Genomic DNA, 19,275 nt, shown 5'->3' on the forward strand with positions numbered 1-19,275 from the left:
CTCCTTCAATCAGTTTAAATAATCACCACTCCTCTTTAATCACTTGCCTTGTAATATCTGCCAGAGAGAGAGAGAGATTCTTTTTTCACATCTCCATCTTCCCATTCAGAAGCTTAAATGCCATTCTGAATTCAAGGTTATATATTTAATATATTTATATATATATATATAGAGGCACATTGGACTTTGGATCGTATCTCAACAATGACACCATATTGGATAGGCAAAGACTGGCCTGTAAACATAAACAACTAAATGGTTAAGGTGCTGTTAATGGGTAAAAAACACTATAATGTTTACATTTCTCAACAGATATTAAGTGGTCATTTTTATTTAGAGGGAGTATATTCTTTGACGGAAACGCAGAAAAACACATGCACATTATGCATGTGTGTGTGTGTGTTTGTTCCGTGTTCCACAATATTGCTCATTCAGAAAATTTTGGCACAAGAGATTAAATCCACAGAGCCAAAAAAACAGTCATAACAGAATAAATCAATCACGCACACGAAGACAGACAGACCACACACACACACACACACACACACACACACACACACACACACACACACACACACACACACACACACACACAGCCCACAGACAGCTCAATTTGCTTTGCATAGCAAAATATGTTTTCCTGTTATGTTACAATTAAAAATAAAATTTGATTGAGACATGAAACATATGCGAGGCCGCATTTGGAGGTGTTGAATAACTACTTGAGACATGTTGTTTTGAGGAACAAATTCTAAAATGATGTAACATTTGAATATGCAGAACAAAATATTTGAGCGTTAGAATTGGACGGTGAGGAACATTTGAAAACTGTTTTTTAAATTTGAAAACGTTTCAAGATCGTTGCAGAATATTTTAGGATTCGCAAGGTCATTTCAAGATCGTTGAGGACCAATGTGAGGAAACATTTGGAGAGATTTTGAAGATCAATTGAAGGTCTTTGCGGAACAGTATAAGCCGTTTGTTAGGATGTGGAGGAGCATATGAAGAGTGATGGGGAGGAACGCATAAAGAGATGGTGAGGAACACATAAAGAGATGGTGAGGAACACACAAAGAGATGGTGAGGAACACATAAAGAGATGGTGAGGAACACACAAAGAGATGGTGAGGAACACACAAAGAGATGGTGAGGAACACACAAAGAGATGGTGAGGAACACACAAAGAGATGGTGAGGAACACACAAAGAGATGGTGAGGAACACATAAAGAGATGGTGAGGAACATGAAGAGATGATGAGGAACATGAAGAGATGATGAGTAACACGAAGAGATGATGAGGAACATGAAGAGATGGTGTGGAACATGAAGCGATGGTGAGGAACATGAAGAGATGGTGAGGAACATGAAGAGATGGTAAGGAACATGAAGAGATGGTGAGGAACATGAAGAGATGATGAGGAACATGAAGAGATAGTGAGGAACATGAAGAGATGGTGAGGAACATGAAGAGATGGTGAGGAACATCAAGAGATGATGAGGAACATGAAGAGATGGTAAGGAACATGAAGAGATGGTGAGGAACATGAAGAGATGATGAGGAACATGAAGAGATGATGAGGGACACTAATGCATCAGCTAGATGATTATCCTCAGAGGGTTCAATACGGTTATGGATTATGAAATGGAGTAGGACGATGGGGATGGGAGAGGACAGGAAGCTGATGTGGGCAGCCCGGCAGAAACACACAATGTGTTTCCAAATTTGGTTGTGATGCAACTATATGATTCTTTTTATCATCTGTTGATGAGGGGTTACGTTGGGAACAAACTTTGCGCCACATTCAACTATGATCTTGCCTTAATGCTCAAATAAACACAGAAAAAGGACTCAAATCTAAATGCCATGCCAGCTCAAGCGGTGAAAAAGTGCTGACGCCAGTGTAGATATCGACACTGGTGTGTGTGTGTTTGTGTGTATGGACTTATATGAAGTGTCAGACAAGATGCAAGCCGATAATATACAGTAAATTGCATATTTAGCAAAAGAAAGAGGGGGTAGTGTGTCTGTTTGTGCGACATTAAGTTGTCTATGTGTGGCCTTGCATGTCCTACCTTTCTTCGAAATGTGTATGTGCTTGTGTGTGTTTATCCAATTCAAGAGTGGTTAAATTGGAGTGTAAGTTCTTGTTGGTGTGTGCCATCATATGTGCAAGCAAATTCATAATAATTAAAAATAGTATATAGTATGGGGTTGTCTTATACATATGGGGTGAGTATGTGTGCCCCTGTGCCTGTACTCGTGTATATCATTACAATAGCGAGCAGAGTAATGCCATGTTTCCTGCTTTGTCGCAGAGATATGATACCAGTGTATTCCTACAGTAGCCAGTCTACATGGTGTTGATGAGGCCTATACTAAACTTTTCACTTTGTAAAAGTTTAGTACTGCTGTTTGCCAATTAGATCCCAGCCCTCCAGCAACATGACTGGTTGAAACAGATAAGACGCGAAGTAAAGTTAGACGCAGCATTCACCCAGATTTTGGACTTGTCTAATATAAGACTTTTATTATTATTATTATTATTAATCTCAAATCCCATTTATGACACAATATTAGTGACATGAGAAATATTTATTCCCTCATTCATTTTCCTCTTGGGGAAACTCATTAAAACGTGATTTCCCATGAGTGCTTTCACCTCTTGGGATGAAAATTGGAAGAAACTATTTGGCAGCGCCTACTGACCTTGTACTTGGTAGAAATAGTCTCCTAGCAAGATAATTGAACTCCAGCATGTAAATACAGGAACTATTTCTCCCCAGGAGAAGTGTTATAAAAGGGGTCATTGTGACCGGCTGAGGCACCCGAGAGGAAAGAAGAGTTCAGAGTGTTCCAGAGTCTGCACCCTCTGAAAGAAAGGCCCTCTAGACGATTTCTAAGGAAAACCACAGAAATACATAAAATCAGAAATATGGAGGACTCTGTGTGTGTGTGTGTGTGTGTGTGTGTGTGTGTGTGTGTGTGTGTGTGTGTGTGTGTGTGTGTGTGTGTGTGTGTGTGTGTGTGTGTGTGTGTGTGTGTGTATAAGTTTGTATGCACATGTGTGTGGTAGGTTCACCTCATTTTCGAATTAAGATTATTACTTTAGTAAAAAGAGAGCTATATGTGTGAAAAATAAACATCTTTAACATCTTACGCACAATTACACCTCAACATGATGTGTCATACACCTGTTAAGAACCTTACCCGGATACACTGATATTAGGTTCACTGGTTCAAGAATGACCACAGAGACACTTGGTGTCACCCAAACCGGTCCTCACCCCAACCTGCACTTAAACAGCAAGGTGCCCCCACCCCAACCTGTCCTCACAGCAAGGTGCCCCCACCCCAACCTGCCCTCACAGCAAGGTGCCCCCACCCCAACCTGTCCTCACCCCAACCTGTCCTCACCCCAACCTGTCCTCACAGCAAGGTGCCCCCACCCCAACCTGTCCTCACCCCAACCTGTCCTCACAGCAAGGTGCCCCCACCCCAACCTGCCCTCACCCCAACCCGTCCCCACCGCAAACCTGAGCTCACCTCAACCTGCACCTTGATGGCATTCATCTTAAAAAATGTATTGACTGCAAGTTGCTTTGAATAAAAGCGTAAATGGATGAGCTCAGGGGACTTTTTAATATCATAAAAAAACAAAACAGAATTCTCTACAGCTGAAACGGATCACTAGCGGACACCGGTTGCGATCCGTGTGACTGAGCTGACCCACGTAACCAGGCTGCGAACACTGACTCAGAGGCCAGTGTGTGACAAGCATCCCCCTGCTGTCGAATGCCACCTGTTTCCTCCTGACCTTGGTATGTGTACGCTCCTTCCCGCGTGGTCCACATGCTGAGCAAGGGACACGTGTGTGTGAGCGCATGAAATATGTATGCGTGCATGTGCGCGCATGTGGGTATGCTACAAATATATATGTGAAAGTCGTTGTGAGTTACATATGTCTGTGTGTCCGTGCATAGAACATATCTTACATTTGTCTGTGTGTGTGTGTGTGTTTTTGGGGGTGTGTAAGCCAATTCTCCCTGGGCAGGTGTTGTGTGTGCTGAGCATATGTCTTTGTGTTTCAACATTATTCCATGTGAAGGTGTGTGTGTGTTGGTGTGCATTTGTTTGTGCAGTACATTTATCAGCATACAGGTGTGGATGATGCTGGTGTGTGTATGTGTGTGTATGTGTGTGTGTGTGTGTGTGTGTTGGTGTGCATTTGTTTGTGCAGTACATTTATCAGCATACAGGTGTGGATGATGCTGGTGTGTGTATGTGTGTGTATGTGTGTGTGTGTGTGTGTGTGTGTGTGTGTGTGTGTGTGTGTGTGTGTGTGTGCTTGTTCGTGTATTGGAATGCATGATCGCATGTGAGTCCGACTGACCTTGGGGTTCGGATTGCTTTTTTCTCTGTCCAATCAGCACATTCCCAGGCACATAAAGGCTAATGCCGCTAGCTACCAAACCTCTGGGAACATCAGGGCTTAGCATACACATGCTAATACAAGCTGTCTCTCCTCCAATCTCTCATCATCACGCTCTTTGATTTGTTTTTAATTTATTTTCTCTAGCAGATTCACCATACTCTTTTTTTAAGTTATTTCTAAAAGTATAATTTATATTATTGTTGTATTCGTATGGATAGGCTTGAGTTTCTGTCACACATCCACATTCACCTCTATCTGCTCTCACCTGTCCCTCGTTAGGGCCCTCGTTAGTAAACAGCTGTCTTCCCTCTGTTCCAGGTGGTAAGGTGTGTGTGATGTTATCACCCCGATGACGAAGACAAACATTGACGTTCGTCCTTGTCCTTTGCTTCATGCAATCATATCTCTTTTACCAATGGCCTAATAAAAAGGGTATCAATGGGTATTTTCCCTGAAGGTTTTCAGAATGAATGGACAATATTTAGAAATGTAACCATCTGTGGAGGTAGAGACACCAACTCAATTGTTTGCTGAAGGCTAGGTCCCTTTGTCATCACTAAGGGTTGAGAAAGCTCATTTTCCAGCATGCATTCCTTTAAGATGCCCAAAGGCCTTCTGAAGTCATGGAAAACAGAAATACATAAATAGTAAGCAGTGAGAACTAGTACTAACACCATACACAATTGCACACAGGTTGTGCAAGGGATTCGTGTGTGTGTGTGTGAGTAAATGTGTATGTATAATCCAGACGTCCATTACCTTAATGATCCATCCAGAGCCATTAGAGAGAAATGAGGGGAACAGCCATCTCCTCATCTGTCTGTCTCGCCCCACATATTGTACACACATGTTGGCATACTACACACACAGACACACACACACACAGGTTTACATGGTAGATGTGTGTTTAAGTCACGCCACTGCCACCTCCCTGGTTATTAAAATAAATAGCCCACTCCCTCATTGACTGTGTGTATGTGTAGGTGCACTGTGTGTGCGCGTGGTGTGGGTGTGTTGCATGCATCTGTGTAGCGTGTGTGTGTGTGTGTGTGTGTGTGTATGCATGTGTGTGTGTGTGTGTGTGTGTGTGTGTGTGTGTGTGTGTGTTTTAGGGGTAGCAGGTAAAGTAACACAAGATAGTCTTCTTGGGACACTAATTGCACTTATTATTCTGCTAGCGCTTTGTATCTGTTTTTAGTGAATATGTGTGTTTTAGTGTGTGTGTGTTTTTGTCTGCCTGTACACACATACACACACACACACATACACACCACATTGTATTACACCGTATTGAGAATATATAATTTTTCCTTTATTCTCTTAGATCTCAAAGACCAGTTGACAGATCCTTTTTCATGGTCCTACTAAATGTGCTCAAATAAGTCAAGGACATTGAGGCAGCCAAAACAGTGCAGAAAAATGTCCTCACCGTTTCCTAAATATGCTGGGAATTCTGTAAATAAAGGAAATAATGTTCTGTCGTCCGAGCTGGGACATGGAATCTAATCATCTTCATCACTACCATCTTCACATTCACTACCATCATCATCATCTTCATCATCGGTGCGAGAAGAATAGAACAAGGATCGAGGAGGAGGAGAGGAGGAGCGGGTCGCTCGTGAAAAGCTAGCTAGCTTTATTAGCATGGTACTAGAATGACATTTACAAAACAAACAAGGAGAGAAAACACATGCATTGAAGAGGAAATCAAAAGGCGGCAAGAGGGGGAAAGAAGGGTTAACACATTCCACCACCTCGAGCCACATGACGTTCCACCACATCACCATTCGAAATGACCTCAGAGCTCCCGGGGATGAATTTAAAATCACATACATCTTTATAAATATACTCTTCCGTAGCCACATTGCCTACCTCACCGTGAGTCTACCGTACCCATATTGCATATCTCAAATAAGGGGGGAAAGTCAACCGCCATTTGGCGATGCCAGCTCTCCTTTCTAAATCAATGCGAACAGAGAGCTGAGGATAGGACAAAGCAGGACGAAATGATAAAACAGGAGGGCAAGAGACCCTCCCCCCCATCCCACCCTCTCTCTCCTTCATCTATCTGCTTCCAAAGGTTAATGAAATCAAAATGTGGGAGCATACTGCGCTTCGTTGCGGTGGTCTTGTGCAGTGAGTGTGTGTATGTGTGGGTGTGCGCGTGCGTGTGTGTTCTCCTGCATTTGTGTAAAACTGATTTCAGTGTGTGCTACTCTTCACCTGAGTTCCACCTCCAGTGGATTTATAAATAACTGCCTCCAGTCAAAGTATTAATCGCCATCTCTTGTATGTCGTGCTTTCATTAAAAACTTGGTAAAACAGGCAGGAAACAGTGCACAGAGTGAAACATGACAGTTGGCCCTCGATGGCTGCCGTACTTCTGTTGCTGCCCATTGATTAGACTATCTGCTTGTAGATTAAGCAACTATTTATTCAGTATATCAGCTGTCCCTCTCCGATACTGTCTCTCTCTCTCTCTCTCTCTCTACACTACGGCCCACATCAAGTACAACAGTCTTCATTCGTCTTTCTGACGGTTGTATTTGTCTTCTTTTAGGTATCTGTATAGTCCTCGTATTCTTATCATATATATATGTATAGTCAATAGTTCCATCACTAGTAGATATCGGGTGTACACATTCAAATGATTTCCTTCCATTGCCTAAGGAATGGGGATACCTCTGGTACTGCCACGATGTGCTCAACATAATCTCCATCAGAAACCAGGTGGACTAAAAACTAACTGAAGTATTTTCATTGGTGGGGTCGTGCCAGGGTCACACTGTGGTCATGGCACTCATGCAGACCTGTTAGCTGTTCCTGTTTTAGCCCTTTCCCGGCAGAGCCGAAGGAGTGATGGTGTAGCATTGCTCTGCTCCTTCACCCTCACCGGTTGCTTTGAAGCAGCGGTTCACCCATCCTGCTCTTTGACCCCGCCACCCCCCCACCCCCCCCCCCCTCCCTCACCTGCCTCCTCACCCGTTACGGCTATTTTCAGACTAGCCATTACTTTTTTTTGCCCTCCTGCTCTCCTTTTCTTCTCCTCATTGTCATGACTACATCGTCATGACTACATCAACACAACTCCAACACTCTTGTCAAGCACAACGTTAGAACACATCAAGTGGAACAGCGGCTTTCCCGCCCCTGTGGAATCGGCTAAACAGGTAGAAAAAATATTTAGATGTCGATGCTACGGTTGGTGACGGTTCTTACAAAAAAACAAATCAAAAACCCTAAACATCTGTACAAAGTTAATTTGTTATTCAAAAAGGATCCCCAGATGATTATTCAACTGCCTTTGAACAAAGTTGTGTTTTTGCGAGGGTGAGACTGAGTGGTGCGTCATGCTAGCCCTGTTTCAAAGAGAAACATTCATTTTGTATCTAGCTAGCTAGCTAAGCTCCAACACCACACCGGTGCTGCTAAATTCTCTTCCAGTGTCTCCAGCAATCAATCCTCCGAGCTAGGGTCTTCATTACGCTAACGCTCCGCTAATCCCGTCTTCTGCGGTAAAGACGAGACATTCAAACCACGGCAGCCAACCGACCTTGCGCAACCACGCGAGGTGTCAGCGAGAGAGCACACGGACATCTCGCCGTTCGTGATGAGCAACAGGAATAGGAAGTTTGTCAGCATTGGCAGGACCTCACGGACAGCAAGTTAATAGTCTCTCGCCCAGCCATCCGCCATCCCAGAATAGCAAATGGAGGGAGAAAGTAGTGAGTTGGAAGAAGAGGAAAAGAGAGGGAGAGAGGTATTTCATCTGTTTTTTCTGGGGCTTGTGTTCGCTATTTGGCTGTCGCTGCCTCTGTTCACCATGCTAAATCCGCCATCTTGCTCTCCCCGGTACTGTTCCCAGGGGTTGGACAAGTAGCCATGGGCATCGATGCCGCAACACTGGCGGCCATCTTGGCTCCGTGTGGACAGGTTGGCCTGATTGAGGGAGCCGGTGCTGTTACACTTCTTCACCACAGGGGGCTCCAGAGAGACCGGAGAGAGCAGCGACGTCAGCGAAAGGCTGCTCAGCACATCTGAGAGGTGCTCGCTGTTGAACGCCTGGCTGCCGGCACCGCCACGCCCAGACCCCGTGCCCGCCTCCTCGTCCGAGGGATCCATGGAGTCCTGGCGGAGGCCCCCTGGACTGATGCTGCCCCCACAGCTGCTCTGGCTCCTCTGGTGCCCCCTGGTGGCCTGGAGGGTCAGCGCAGTGCTGCGACCCCGCAGCGTGGCCGAGCCCTGGGCCTGGGCGGTGTGCGGTGGGGGTGTACGGGTGTAGGAGAGGGGCTGGCTGGGGGGCAAAGGGCAGAGCAGGGGCTGCTGGAGGCCCTGGTGTCCTGTCAGGGTGACGCTGAAGCTCAGCCCCTCCTCCAGGGTGGTCTGCAGGCTGCCGTTGGAGCTGGCTGTAGCCAGGGAGGAGCCGCTGTGGGAGGGGTGCTGTGGAGACGAAGAGGTGGAGGAGGAGGAGGAGGAGGAGGAGGTGGAGGAGGAGGAGGAGGAGATATACAACAGTAAGATCAAGAAAGTCGGTAGTCAACCTTTATGCTGTAAACAGAAAATAAATATGATCTACCGGAAAAAGAGGGAATACAAACAGAAAGCCTACCCCTGAAATGGAATAAGGAGACGAGAAAGTGAAGTAAGAGCGAAGTGTGGAGATGAGTGTTGACTTTGCTAAGTGGGTCACAGCAAGGCTCAACCTCATCCTGACCAACCTTGATGCCACGTAACAATGAACACGACGGAAACGTTTTTCGTCAAACAATGCAGAAAAAACCCCAAGGCAAAACAAAATCCTCTGAAAGGAGTGTGAGGGTAACTGAACAGGAGAAATAAACATACAGAGATCGAATGAGGAGATAAAACGGATTAAACAGATAAGTAAGCTGGATATCTGAGGTGTGGACCAGAGCAGCCTGGGCCAATTAGCTCAGTGCTACAGAGCATTCATCTGCCAGCTGAGGACCCCACGCAGAAAGAGAGACATAGAGAGAGAGACAGAGAGGGAGAGAGAGAGAGAGAAAATAATAATGGAAAAGAAAAAAAGGCTTTGCACAACGCGTTCCCAGGGTAACGAGGAAAAACCAACAGAACAAAAGGGCTATTTAAGTATGCTTGTGTTTGTTTCAGAAGTCAAACGAGAGTGTGGCGCAAACAAATACGTCAAGAGTCTTCTTGAATGCGGCAGGAAATTAGCCGAGATTGCTGTGTTTGTTTTGGTTTCTTCTGGCACTCTCGGACACATCAATGGTATGGTTGTGACTCATCATCATATGTGTTACACAATAACTCTCCTTATAGTTGTCTGATTATGAGGGGGTTTTACTCCTAAAAAATTCTGTGAAGAAGAGGATCCTATATATATATCCACTGAGTGGCTTACTGACCAGATAGAGGAATTTGAAATGAACACGGATCGACACTGGGCACAGTCTAATGCAGGGCTGTAATGTTGTAGGGGGGACCGTAATAGACCAAATGGGGCCGGACACAAAACAAGCCGTCAGTTGACCAAGCTTTCCCTCTGGGTACATTGGAAATAATCTTTTTTAAACCGCTCTTGCTGTATACACATTGGGCTGGGTTTCCATTCATTTCAGTGAATACATGTTTCCTCTTCCAAAACCCTCGAAACATAACTATTGTTCTGTATTAACTTTTCTTCTCTTTGACAGGGACAATGTCCAAGTCAAAGTTAATAGCAAGCACTTTCTCAGCCTTCAGAAATATTTGGATTAGTTTTGTAGTGTGGCATGAAAGTTCAACCAAGTTCTAATCGGAATTGCAACAAGCAATATTTAATCATTTCGATATACCTGTTTGTCTTTTCTCTCTCTTGAAGGCCAACTCTGAGGCCTTGTTTTAAACATTTTGTTTTAAACATCCTATTCTAGCATTTTGCCCCCAGGGCTGGGCTGAAGCCCTCCGAGGGCCAGAGCCACCGGTTGGACACCTGCTCAACCGGTGTGAATGTGTACCTAGTTACTGTATTCAGGGGGTCTGGGGCTTGTCACCTGAGGGAAACAAACCTTTTGACCTGCTTTCACATCAGCCAGTACAGAAAGGTAACACACATGCCTCAGTGTTTTGGAACAGGAATGGAATTATCGACAGAAATGAACAATCAACCAACGATCCCTCCCTCCCTCCCTCCCTCCCTCCCTCCCTCCCTCCCTACATCCCTCCTTACTTCCATCCATCCCTCCCTCCCTACATCAACCCATCCTCCCTACATTCAACCAACCCTCCCTCTCTCCCTCCCTAAATTTGTGATGGGAGCAAATTAACCTCAACATCTTCCCTAAATGGATGGAACGTCAATGTAGCGATTGACTCGAGTAAAGCAGTAAAGTTAAAAACAGTCAATGAAATGTTAAATTCCATAGGGATGAATCAAAGAAATAAATAGAAAATTACCGAAACGCAAAGGCAGTGCAGGAAGATCGTGTGACATTCAGAAAAAATGTAATTGAAAAAAAAGATTTGGGGGGCGGGGGGGGAGGGGCGATGTCACACAATCTACCACTACCTTTGCGTTTCGGTATTTCTTTTTGTTGCAAATTTCCTATATATTTCCATTGCGATCGACCGGTCATCGTATTGGGCACCCCTGCGCCATCCCCTCATCCCTCCATCCCCCCATCCCTCCCTCCCTTCATCCCTCCATCCCTCCCTCCATCCCTCCATCCCTTCATCCCTTCATCCCTCCCTCCCTTCATCCCTCCCTCCCTTCATCCCTCCATCCCTCCCTCCCTCCATCCCTCCCTCCCTTCATCCCTCCCTCCCTTCATCCCTCCCTCCCTTCATCCCTCCCTCCCTCTGTCCTCCCACCTGGGAACAGAGGTCCCTGCTGTGGACGGCCGGGGAGCGGAGGGAGGCCCAGGAGGCGGGGGAGGCCAGCCTTGACGGGTCTATCCTGCTCGGGTCGGCGTCTGGCGGCGGGCTGCCGTGCGGGGCCACATGGGCCGGGTGGAAGAAGTCCGCCGGGAGGGGGAAGGCGGGCAAGGCTGAGCCCTCCTCCTCCTCCTCCTCCTCCTCCTCCTCCTCCTCCTCCTCCTCCTCCTCCTTCTCCCTGACTCCTCTGGCACCGCCTGCTCCCAGGTCGCCCGCTGGAACACACAAGGTGGATCAAGCAAAACCCCGTGAATTCACTTTATGCAGGCATATGCCGGCCGTTAAACAGGAAGTAAACAGGAGGACGTCTCCCCTTTAGGTTCCGATGTTTTCATGGGCGCTGTCCTTGAACAGCGGAGACGGACAGGAAGGGGATTTGGAGAAGAGAGGGATTGACGTGTAGTGTAGGTCCGCGTTTTGGAGTTCAGCCAGTGGTCGCTAGAAGCTGTATGGCCTGCATGGTTAGCAAACCAGTGGGTGGAGCCACTGCTTTGCCAGTGTCTAGCCTTTTAAAATGCAGGCGGTGACCTCCCCCCCCCCTCCCCCACCCTCCCTTTGGGGAGCTGAAGTTTCAACTTGGAGAGCACTCCGGAGGTTCCACGCGGTGCAGGTCGGGCTACTTTGGGACAAAGTGCTGAGTGCGCCATAACGCGTCATTCATCAACGTCAAACAGGGATCCGTCACCCCCCCTTACCACCCCCCTCCCCCCACCAGACGTCGCCCATCTATCACGGAGGTAATTGATCAGGAGGTCAGTCAGCGTGGAGACGACCTCCACACCGGTTGATGGTCGTATCTCCGCGCCCTGCTGCCGCCGCCGGCCGCTCAGGTGGATCTCCTCCCTCACGTGAGCGCGATACCGATCAAGGTCGCAGCAAAGTCGGGACGTAATCAACCGACGCCGCTCAAACAGCAGCGGAAAGGACGCCGATAACGGATAATGAGGAGTGCGGACGTAAGGGGTTTTATTAATGCGACGCTCGGATTATACGGACCGTGTGGAAATATGCAAACGCAACGGAAGGGTTCGCTAATGGGAAGAAAGGCTGTTCTGCTCCGGTGGAATGAAAGGTAAATGCAATCCAAAGATGGTTCCACTACAGTGTGCCTGGCGTGAGTTTCGCAGGTTCTTAGAGAACCCACGGGTCCTTTTTAAAGCCTGGGTTGAATCAACGTTCAGCCATTCAAGGTCTTCTATCAGCTCTGAAATTAAAGGACGCAAAAGAGAACGCGGGCAACGGGTTGGATATCCTTTTCACAGATTAAGAATCCATTCCCTCAAACGGCTTTTTGAAAATGATTGATTAACTTTACGAAGGGCCCCCATATACCACCAGGTTTATTATGGGATGGCCGAATGGATAGATCAACCTACCAGCCTACCCCAGTTGACTGTGCCACCTGTCTGATCGACCAATCATACATCTGGGTGGACCACTTTGATAACGTCCCTACACGGTACACATGGAAACAGCTCGTCAACAGCCGAGACCACACAGCTGTGTCACAGAAGCAAAATTAAGGTCTTTAAATGTCTGCGTCCAAAACTGGCGAGTAGCCTTTGAAGTAAACCAAAAATGTCAGCTCTTAACCAAGCTGTGTTAAATGAATAACCCTGTCTAAAAAACGTTGACATTGTTATAAAACATGGCACACCACCAGTAGTGGTGTGCCATGTTTTATAACAATGTCAACGCACACCGGGTCCCATTTTACCATTTTGGGTAGTACGTCACTTTGCCTGGGCTGAACTCTATTCCTGTTTAAGCGACACAGACATTTCTGAAAAGTTACAATGGGATTTAAAAGGAGAGTGAATCACTTTAGCAATAACCCTAAGTATCAGATATTAGTTCCCATATGACCACGACTCAGGGGTTCTGTCTCAGAATCACTGCATATACAATATGAGCAGTGTTCCCATGGCGATGAATCAGTACTTTAGTGCACACATTCTTGCCAGGCCGGCAGTCTCATAAATCTAGGGTGTACTTCGGCTTGGCAGGCTTGGTGTGTGGACTTGATCTGTGTTCCAACAGCTTATCCGAAGAGGAGGCGGCCTGGTAGTGTCTGTCGTGTCTCTCTGGGTCTGTCCTGAGGGAGGGGAGCCCAGATAGGGCCGATGGTATCTAGGTTTCGACATGTGGTCCCGGAACAGTCAGGGCGATCTATTGGACATCCCTTTTCCTCTTTGAACCTAAACGTGCTAGCCTAAGCGATAGCTGCATACAGAAAAACTCTTTCTAGGTTTTCTTCCTTTTTTTTTTTTTTTTAATCTCAGACTGATTCTCCTACCTTGAGTTTCTGTGAGGCCAGCGTTGGCGTGCCGTGCTGCACCTGAGCGTCCCAGCGAGGTAGGGGCGGAGCGGGGCAGGAGCCCTTCCTGCAGCCGCCACCGGAGACCCTCCTCCCCCCCACTGCTGTCCGGGCTGACGGGGTCAGAGCCTCCCCGGGACCCCACCTCGCGCTGCTCCTCTGGGCTGGGACAGGAGCTACCGCCCCTCTGGGGCTGGTGGTGACAGAGAGGGAGAGAGAGAGAGAGAGAGAGAGAGAGAGAGAGAGAGAGAGAGAGAGAGAGCGAGAGAGAGAGAGAGAGAGAGGGGGAGAGAGAGAGAGAGAGAGAGAGAGAGAGAGAGAGAGAGAAGAGAGGAGAGAGAGAGGAGAGAGAGAGAGAGAGAGAGAGAGAGAGAGAGAGAGAGAACGAGAACGAGAGCGAGAGCGAGACGAGAACGAGAGCGAGAGCGAGAGTGAGAGTGAGAGTGAGAGAGAGAGAGAGAGAGAGAGAGAGAAAGAGAGAGCAAGAGAGCAAGAGCGAGGGAGAGGTTATTTTAGATTGATCACTTTATGATCAGGGGGAAAAAGAATCTACCACCACACAACAGAGAAATAAACGTGGGAAAACAGATCCAGCGCATAAAGGCCCAGGACTGTGGGTTCCAGCACCCCCAGGGTACAACAGCAATAATGGCCGCAGAGGTTTGAAGGTCTTTTAGAGCCCCGCAACCTCACAGAGCAGCAGCACGGCATTAGTGGGCGTCGTTTCCAGACTGGAAACACCTTTGAGAGAAGATGGCTCCCACAGTGTCCACTGGGTTTTCCATTCAACCATGAGTGCCCCCGAGATAGTGGTCCTGCGCGCTAGCAAAGCCCCCATCACCTGCCTCATCCGAGCATCCGAGTGGTGGCTCAGCGGTTACCTGGTTGGCTTAAACCCGATTAGCTACCGCACTGCCCAAGGTAATGGAAATGCAAATCTACTGGGTAAAAACAACCCAACAGACGGCTGGATAATTTATACGCATCTGACTACAGCAGCTTCTTCTGAGTAGTGCATAAGAATGACCAAAGGGCAAAGAACATTTGAACAAAGTCAGTCTGCGTTCACTAGATAAAGAGAGTATCTAGGTGGATACAGCACCAGGAGAAGTGCATATGTTAAGGAGTGAGTGGGAGAGAGAGCGAGAGACAAAATACCACACTTTTCCTCCCGGAATAACAAAAACTAATTCAGATCTTCCTCTGAGAAAAGGCAAATGTGATTCAATTTGCGGCTCAACATGTCACTGCACGCCACGGATTAAGATAAACCGAGCCTCTTCCTCGTCCTTCTGGCTTCATGATTGATTGCTTAATGAACTTCTGAAGAGAGGAAGAGAAAGGAACGATACATGGGCATGTATGTCATGGCTTTAACTATGGATATAGGGGGGAATCTAAGGGGAAGGATACTGTGGTGCTGTGTATACGACTCACAGCTGAATGGTTCTGGGTTTGAACCCCAATGTCCACAGCCTACCCTGTAGGCAACCATGAGCAGAGACGCCCTAACCCCCTTCCTGCCCTTTATTGACCTGTATCTGAATTCACTCTCATCATCATCTAGGTGGATAAAGAAATCTGCTAAATGAATGACAGTAACTAGATACTACTCACAAAGCCTTTGATGAACTAACAAAAGTGTAATGTCATAAAAATCCTGGGGAATTGTAGACAATATAAATAAATGTCACAATGTGCTGGAATACAAAATACCTTTCTAAACAGTGTAACTGAGATTCATTACACCGGAATGGGGAAATATAAAGTATGGTATCCGACTAAAACTAGTTTCTCTTCTCGCTGATGTTTCAAATTTCATGTTTTGATCAGTTTAAAGGGCAAGTCTTTTCAGCGTAATTAATTTAGATTTTAAAACTGGATGTCACGATTCGTTGTTGACGATGCAACACTATTAAAAGATGGTAAATGTTGATTGGCCCATGGGGTTCCAATGCTAATACTGGTGGCGGTGAAACAGACCAGATTGAAAGAGTGAGAGAAGTGTGGGGAATAGAGATGATCCGGATGAGAAGACACACGACAAGTGCACACACACACACACACACACACACACACACACACACACACACACACACACACACACACACACACACACACACACACACACACACACACACACACACAGAAAAACACACACACGCACAAACACACACGCACAAACACACAGAAACACACACACACACACACACACACACTCACACACAAACACACAGAAAAACACACGCACACACAAAACACACACAAAAACCCCCATACCTTAACAAACAGGCTCTCTCTCTTTCTTTCTCACAAACACACACACACACACACACACACACACACACACACACACACACACACACACACACACACAAACACACACACACACAACCATAAACATGTAAATGCGGGGGAATTAGGGGAGAGCACATGTAAGCAAATAGACAGAGCAAGCACGTAAAGACGCTGATAAGGATAAGCAAACAAATCGAAACAATACACATAAACGTCCTTTCATGAATAATGCACGGACTTGATTTACACACAGAGATAAAAAAAAAAAAAAACAGACACACCCAGCCAAACACACACACACATACTCAAATTAAACAGATGCATGCAGATTTAAGCCCATTGTGCACACATGTACATTCAGAGACCCTTACCAGCAAATGCTAATGGCCACTTGCATTCATACACACATGTGCGCCCACACACACACACACACACACACACACACACACACTAACCCAGGGTGTTACACCACAGGGAGCAATATTGGCTCGGTGGGAGACAGGTGTGTTAATCAGCTGGTAGAGTGTGTAAATAGTGATTAATGACATGCTCCAGGATTAAAATACAGGTGTGTATGTGTCTGTGTGTGTGTGTGTGTGGAGACCAGTAGCTGGTGTAAAAGTGTGTGTGTACCGGAGACCAGTAGCTGGTGTAAGAGTGAGTCTGTGTGTGTGAATTTGTTAGACTGAATGAGTGTTTACCTGTGTATCTAGGACCAGTAGCTGGTGTGTGTCTGTACGTGTGTGCGCGTACCTGTGTATCTCGGACCAGTAGCTGGTGTGTGTGCATCTGTGCGTGTGTGTGTACCTGCTTATCTGGGACCAGTAGCTGGTGTGTGTGTCCATGGGTGCTTTTGTGTGTGTGTGTGTGTGTGTGTGTGTGTGTGTGTGTGTGTGTGTGTGTGTGTGTGTGTGTGTGTGTAATTGTGTACCGGCGGATCTGGGAGCAGCAGTTGGTACATGCTGTGTTCGTCCAGGCTGAGGTCATCAGGCAGCGCCAGGGAAGACTTGTCTGACATCTGCTCTGACATCAGAGACGCCTGCTCCACTTCGGCCAATCGGATCTGCCAAACAAACACATGGAGCATGATGTCATCCTGACGATGAACGCTGACTTAACCGCACATCAACTAAGGTGATGTGTGTAGTTGTCCGGTTGAATAAGGAATATTCTGCTCGCATGCAGTTCACCTTTCAACCTATGAGCGATGGTAGCACTTTAGAACTAGTAGATAATAATAACAGTGAATCCCTCATTTATTAAGCAATGATCATACATGAATAACATTTGGATTCTTGAATCCTTCGGCCATGTTCCACTCAGATAAACACACACCATCCTTTCCTACACTTATCCTCACGGCTTATTGAAAGGTGGCTCAAACTCTGCCTCAAACACAGCCGTTCTCTGTGCCCAGAATTCTAACTGCGTGCGGGTTACAGTTAGTTTGTGGGCACAAATGGACAAACCTACCCTGCCAGTTTGAATGTGCCCACTGGTGTGGGACAAACCAAGATCCAGCTATGAGAAGCACTGGTTTGGAATAGAATGGATGTCAAAGGCTCGCCATCTGCCCAGTTTCGGTTCACGCCCACACGGCGAGAGGGGGTGGGTGGCACACAAATCATGGATGATTTACATGTCGACAATTACCAACAAACCGGCCAAATACTATGCCTTAGTAAGCATCTATAAATTACACTTAAAGGCTGGAGATGCCACAAACACCATGGCATCAGTCCCAAGTATAATGTAGTCAGACATATTGGTCACTTTGGATGAACTCACACAACAGACTAATGGTTTAAAACTCAACAAATCATAAATTGCAGCATTATTGAGCGTCTATAAACCCTAATTAACACGTTACATAGTTTCTAAATCATCATTTAGGCATTATGAACCATTGTCTCATTATCTTATTTATTATTTATCACGGATTAAGAATTGCTTGCTAATATTCATGTAGGATCAAATCTTTTCAAATGCTGTATTCCCTATTAATTGCTACCTTATTAATACCTTAAAGTTGCAGTCAAAGCAATGTGCAAGAAAATAGTTTTACCAGCGTTTTGACTACACACTTTCATTGCCAAAGCATTAAAACACTTAAACAAAGGAAAACAAATGGCAGCCTAGTAACATAAAAAGTTAAAGATAAAATACAAAACATGGAAAACATATCATGAAATGAAATGGACACACACACAAACACACACGCACACACACAGTCACACACCGCTCCACATGTCATATGAATGTTCCACTGACTGAATTGTAATCAACACGCATGTCTCCTACCCCTCCTTAATCTGTAACCCTACCATCCCATGACATGCAATGTTTTTTCAGTCAGCAATCTGATTGGTTTGTGTGTGTGTGTGTGTGTGTGTGTGTGTGTGTGTGTGTGTGTGTGTGTGTGTGTGTGTGTGTGTGTGTGTGTGTGTGTGTGTGTGTGTGTGTGTGTGTGTGTGTGTGTGCGTGTGTGTGTGTGTGTGGTGTGTGTGTGTGTGTGTGTGTGTGTGTTCGTGTGTGAGCGTGTATTGTCGTGTGTCAGTGTGTGTGTGAGCTGTCATGTGCCATTGGCAGACATTCAGCCCCCCCCCCCCCCCTTCCATCCCATAGTCAAAGACTACAAAGACCAGCGTATGATTGGGTGTCGCATCCAAGCGATACTCACAGAAACCACTTGAAATCCATCATAATCTTATTCATAATCAGGAAAATGAGCGCATGTTAATCACTATCTTGGTAAACAGAACATACTAGAATTACACAAACTTCTATCCAGTCTGTTTATCAGTTGTGCTAATTGAAAGGAAAATATACAAGTCATATCTATGTCGTACATATTTACGTATGTATTACGTATTTATGCACTTTTGATTGGCTTAGCTTGGTTGTAGAGATGCTGCTAAGGCAATCTATTTGGTTAATTCAAAGAAAATGTTGGAAAACAAATCTTTATTCAATATGGAATACTTTTAAGAGGTTTAAATTTGAGTGAAGGGGGTCTTTAAAGTATCAGGGTTTGGTCCATTCCACGTTTTCAACAATTTTATATTTGTACATTTTACAGAGGTTTGGGTAGTGCATTGTAAGCGTGGGGTGTTGGCGGTCCAACTGAAAGGCACTGTATTTGACTCATTTTTATAAGACAGTATAACTTATCTTATCCTTTTTTTGCAGCATAAAGCTGTATTGTTTATAACTGCTACATTAAGTATGTGCACATTTGTAATTTGAAGAATACAATTGCTTTTCGAAAAATAAAAGAACTAGAATATCAAAACGTGTGTGCGTGCGTTCATGCTTGCGTGCGTGTGTCCG

At 45.9% G+C, this 19,275-nt stretch overlaps 1 protein-coding gene across 1 annotated transcript in view; it reads right to left on the minus strand.

Annotated features, from left to right (window-relative positions):
- Positions 1–5,723: 5,723 nt before the first annotated feature.
- The window catches only part of LOC132453739 (voltage-dependent T-type calcium channel subunit alpha-1I-like), a 65,500-nt gene continuing 51,948 nt past the window's right edge, over positions 5,724–19,275 (minus strand). The window contains 5 exon segments of the mRNA XM_060046684.1: positions 5,724–8,873; positions 11,268–11,483; positions 11,514–11,545; positions 13,627–13,840; positions 16,877–17,008. Coding sequence (XP_059902667.1) covers positions 8,199–8,873; positions 11,268–11,483; positions 11,514–11,545; positions 13,627–13,840; positions 16,877–17,008 — 1,269 coding nt within the window. The 3' untranslated portion in view covers positions 5,724–8,198.

The sequence above is a fragment of the Gadus macrocephalus genome, chromosome 3 (genome assembly GCF_031168955.1).
Source record: "Gadus macrocephalus chromosome 3, ASM3116895v1".
Taxonomy (NCBI): Eukaryota; Metazoa; Chordata; class Actinopteri; order Gadiformes; family Gadidae; genus Gadus; species Gadus macrocephalus.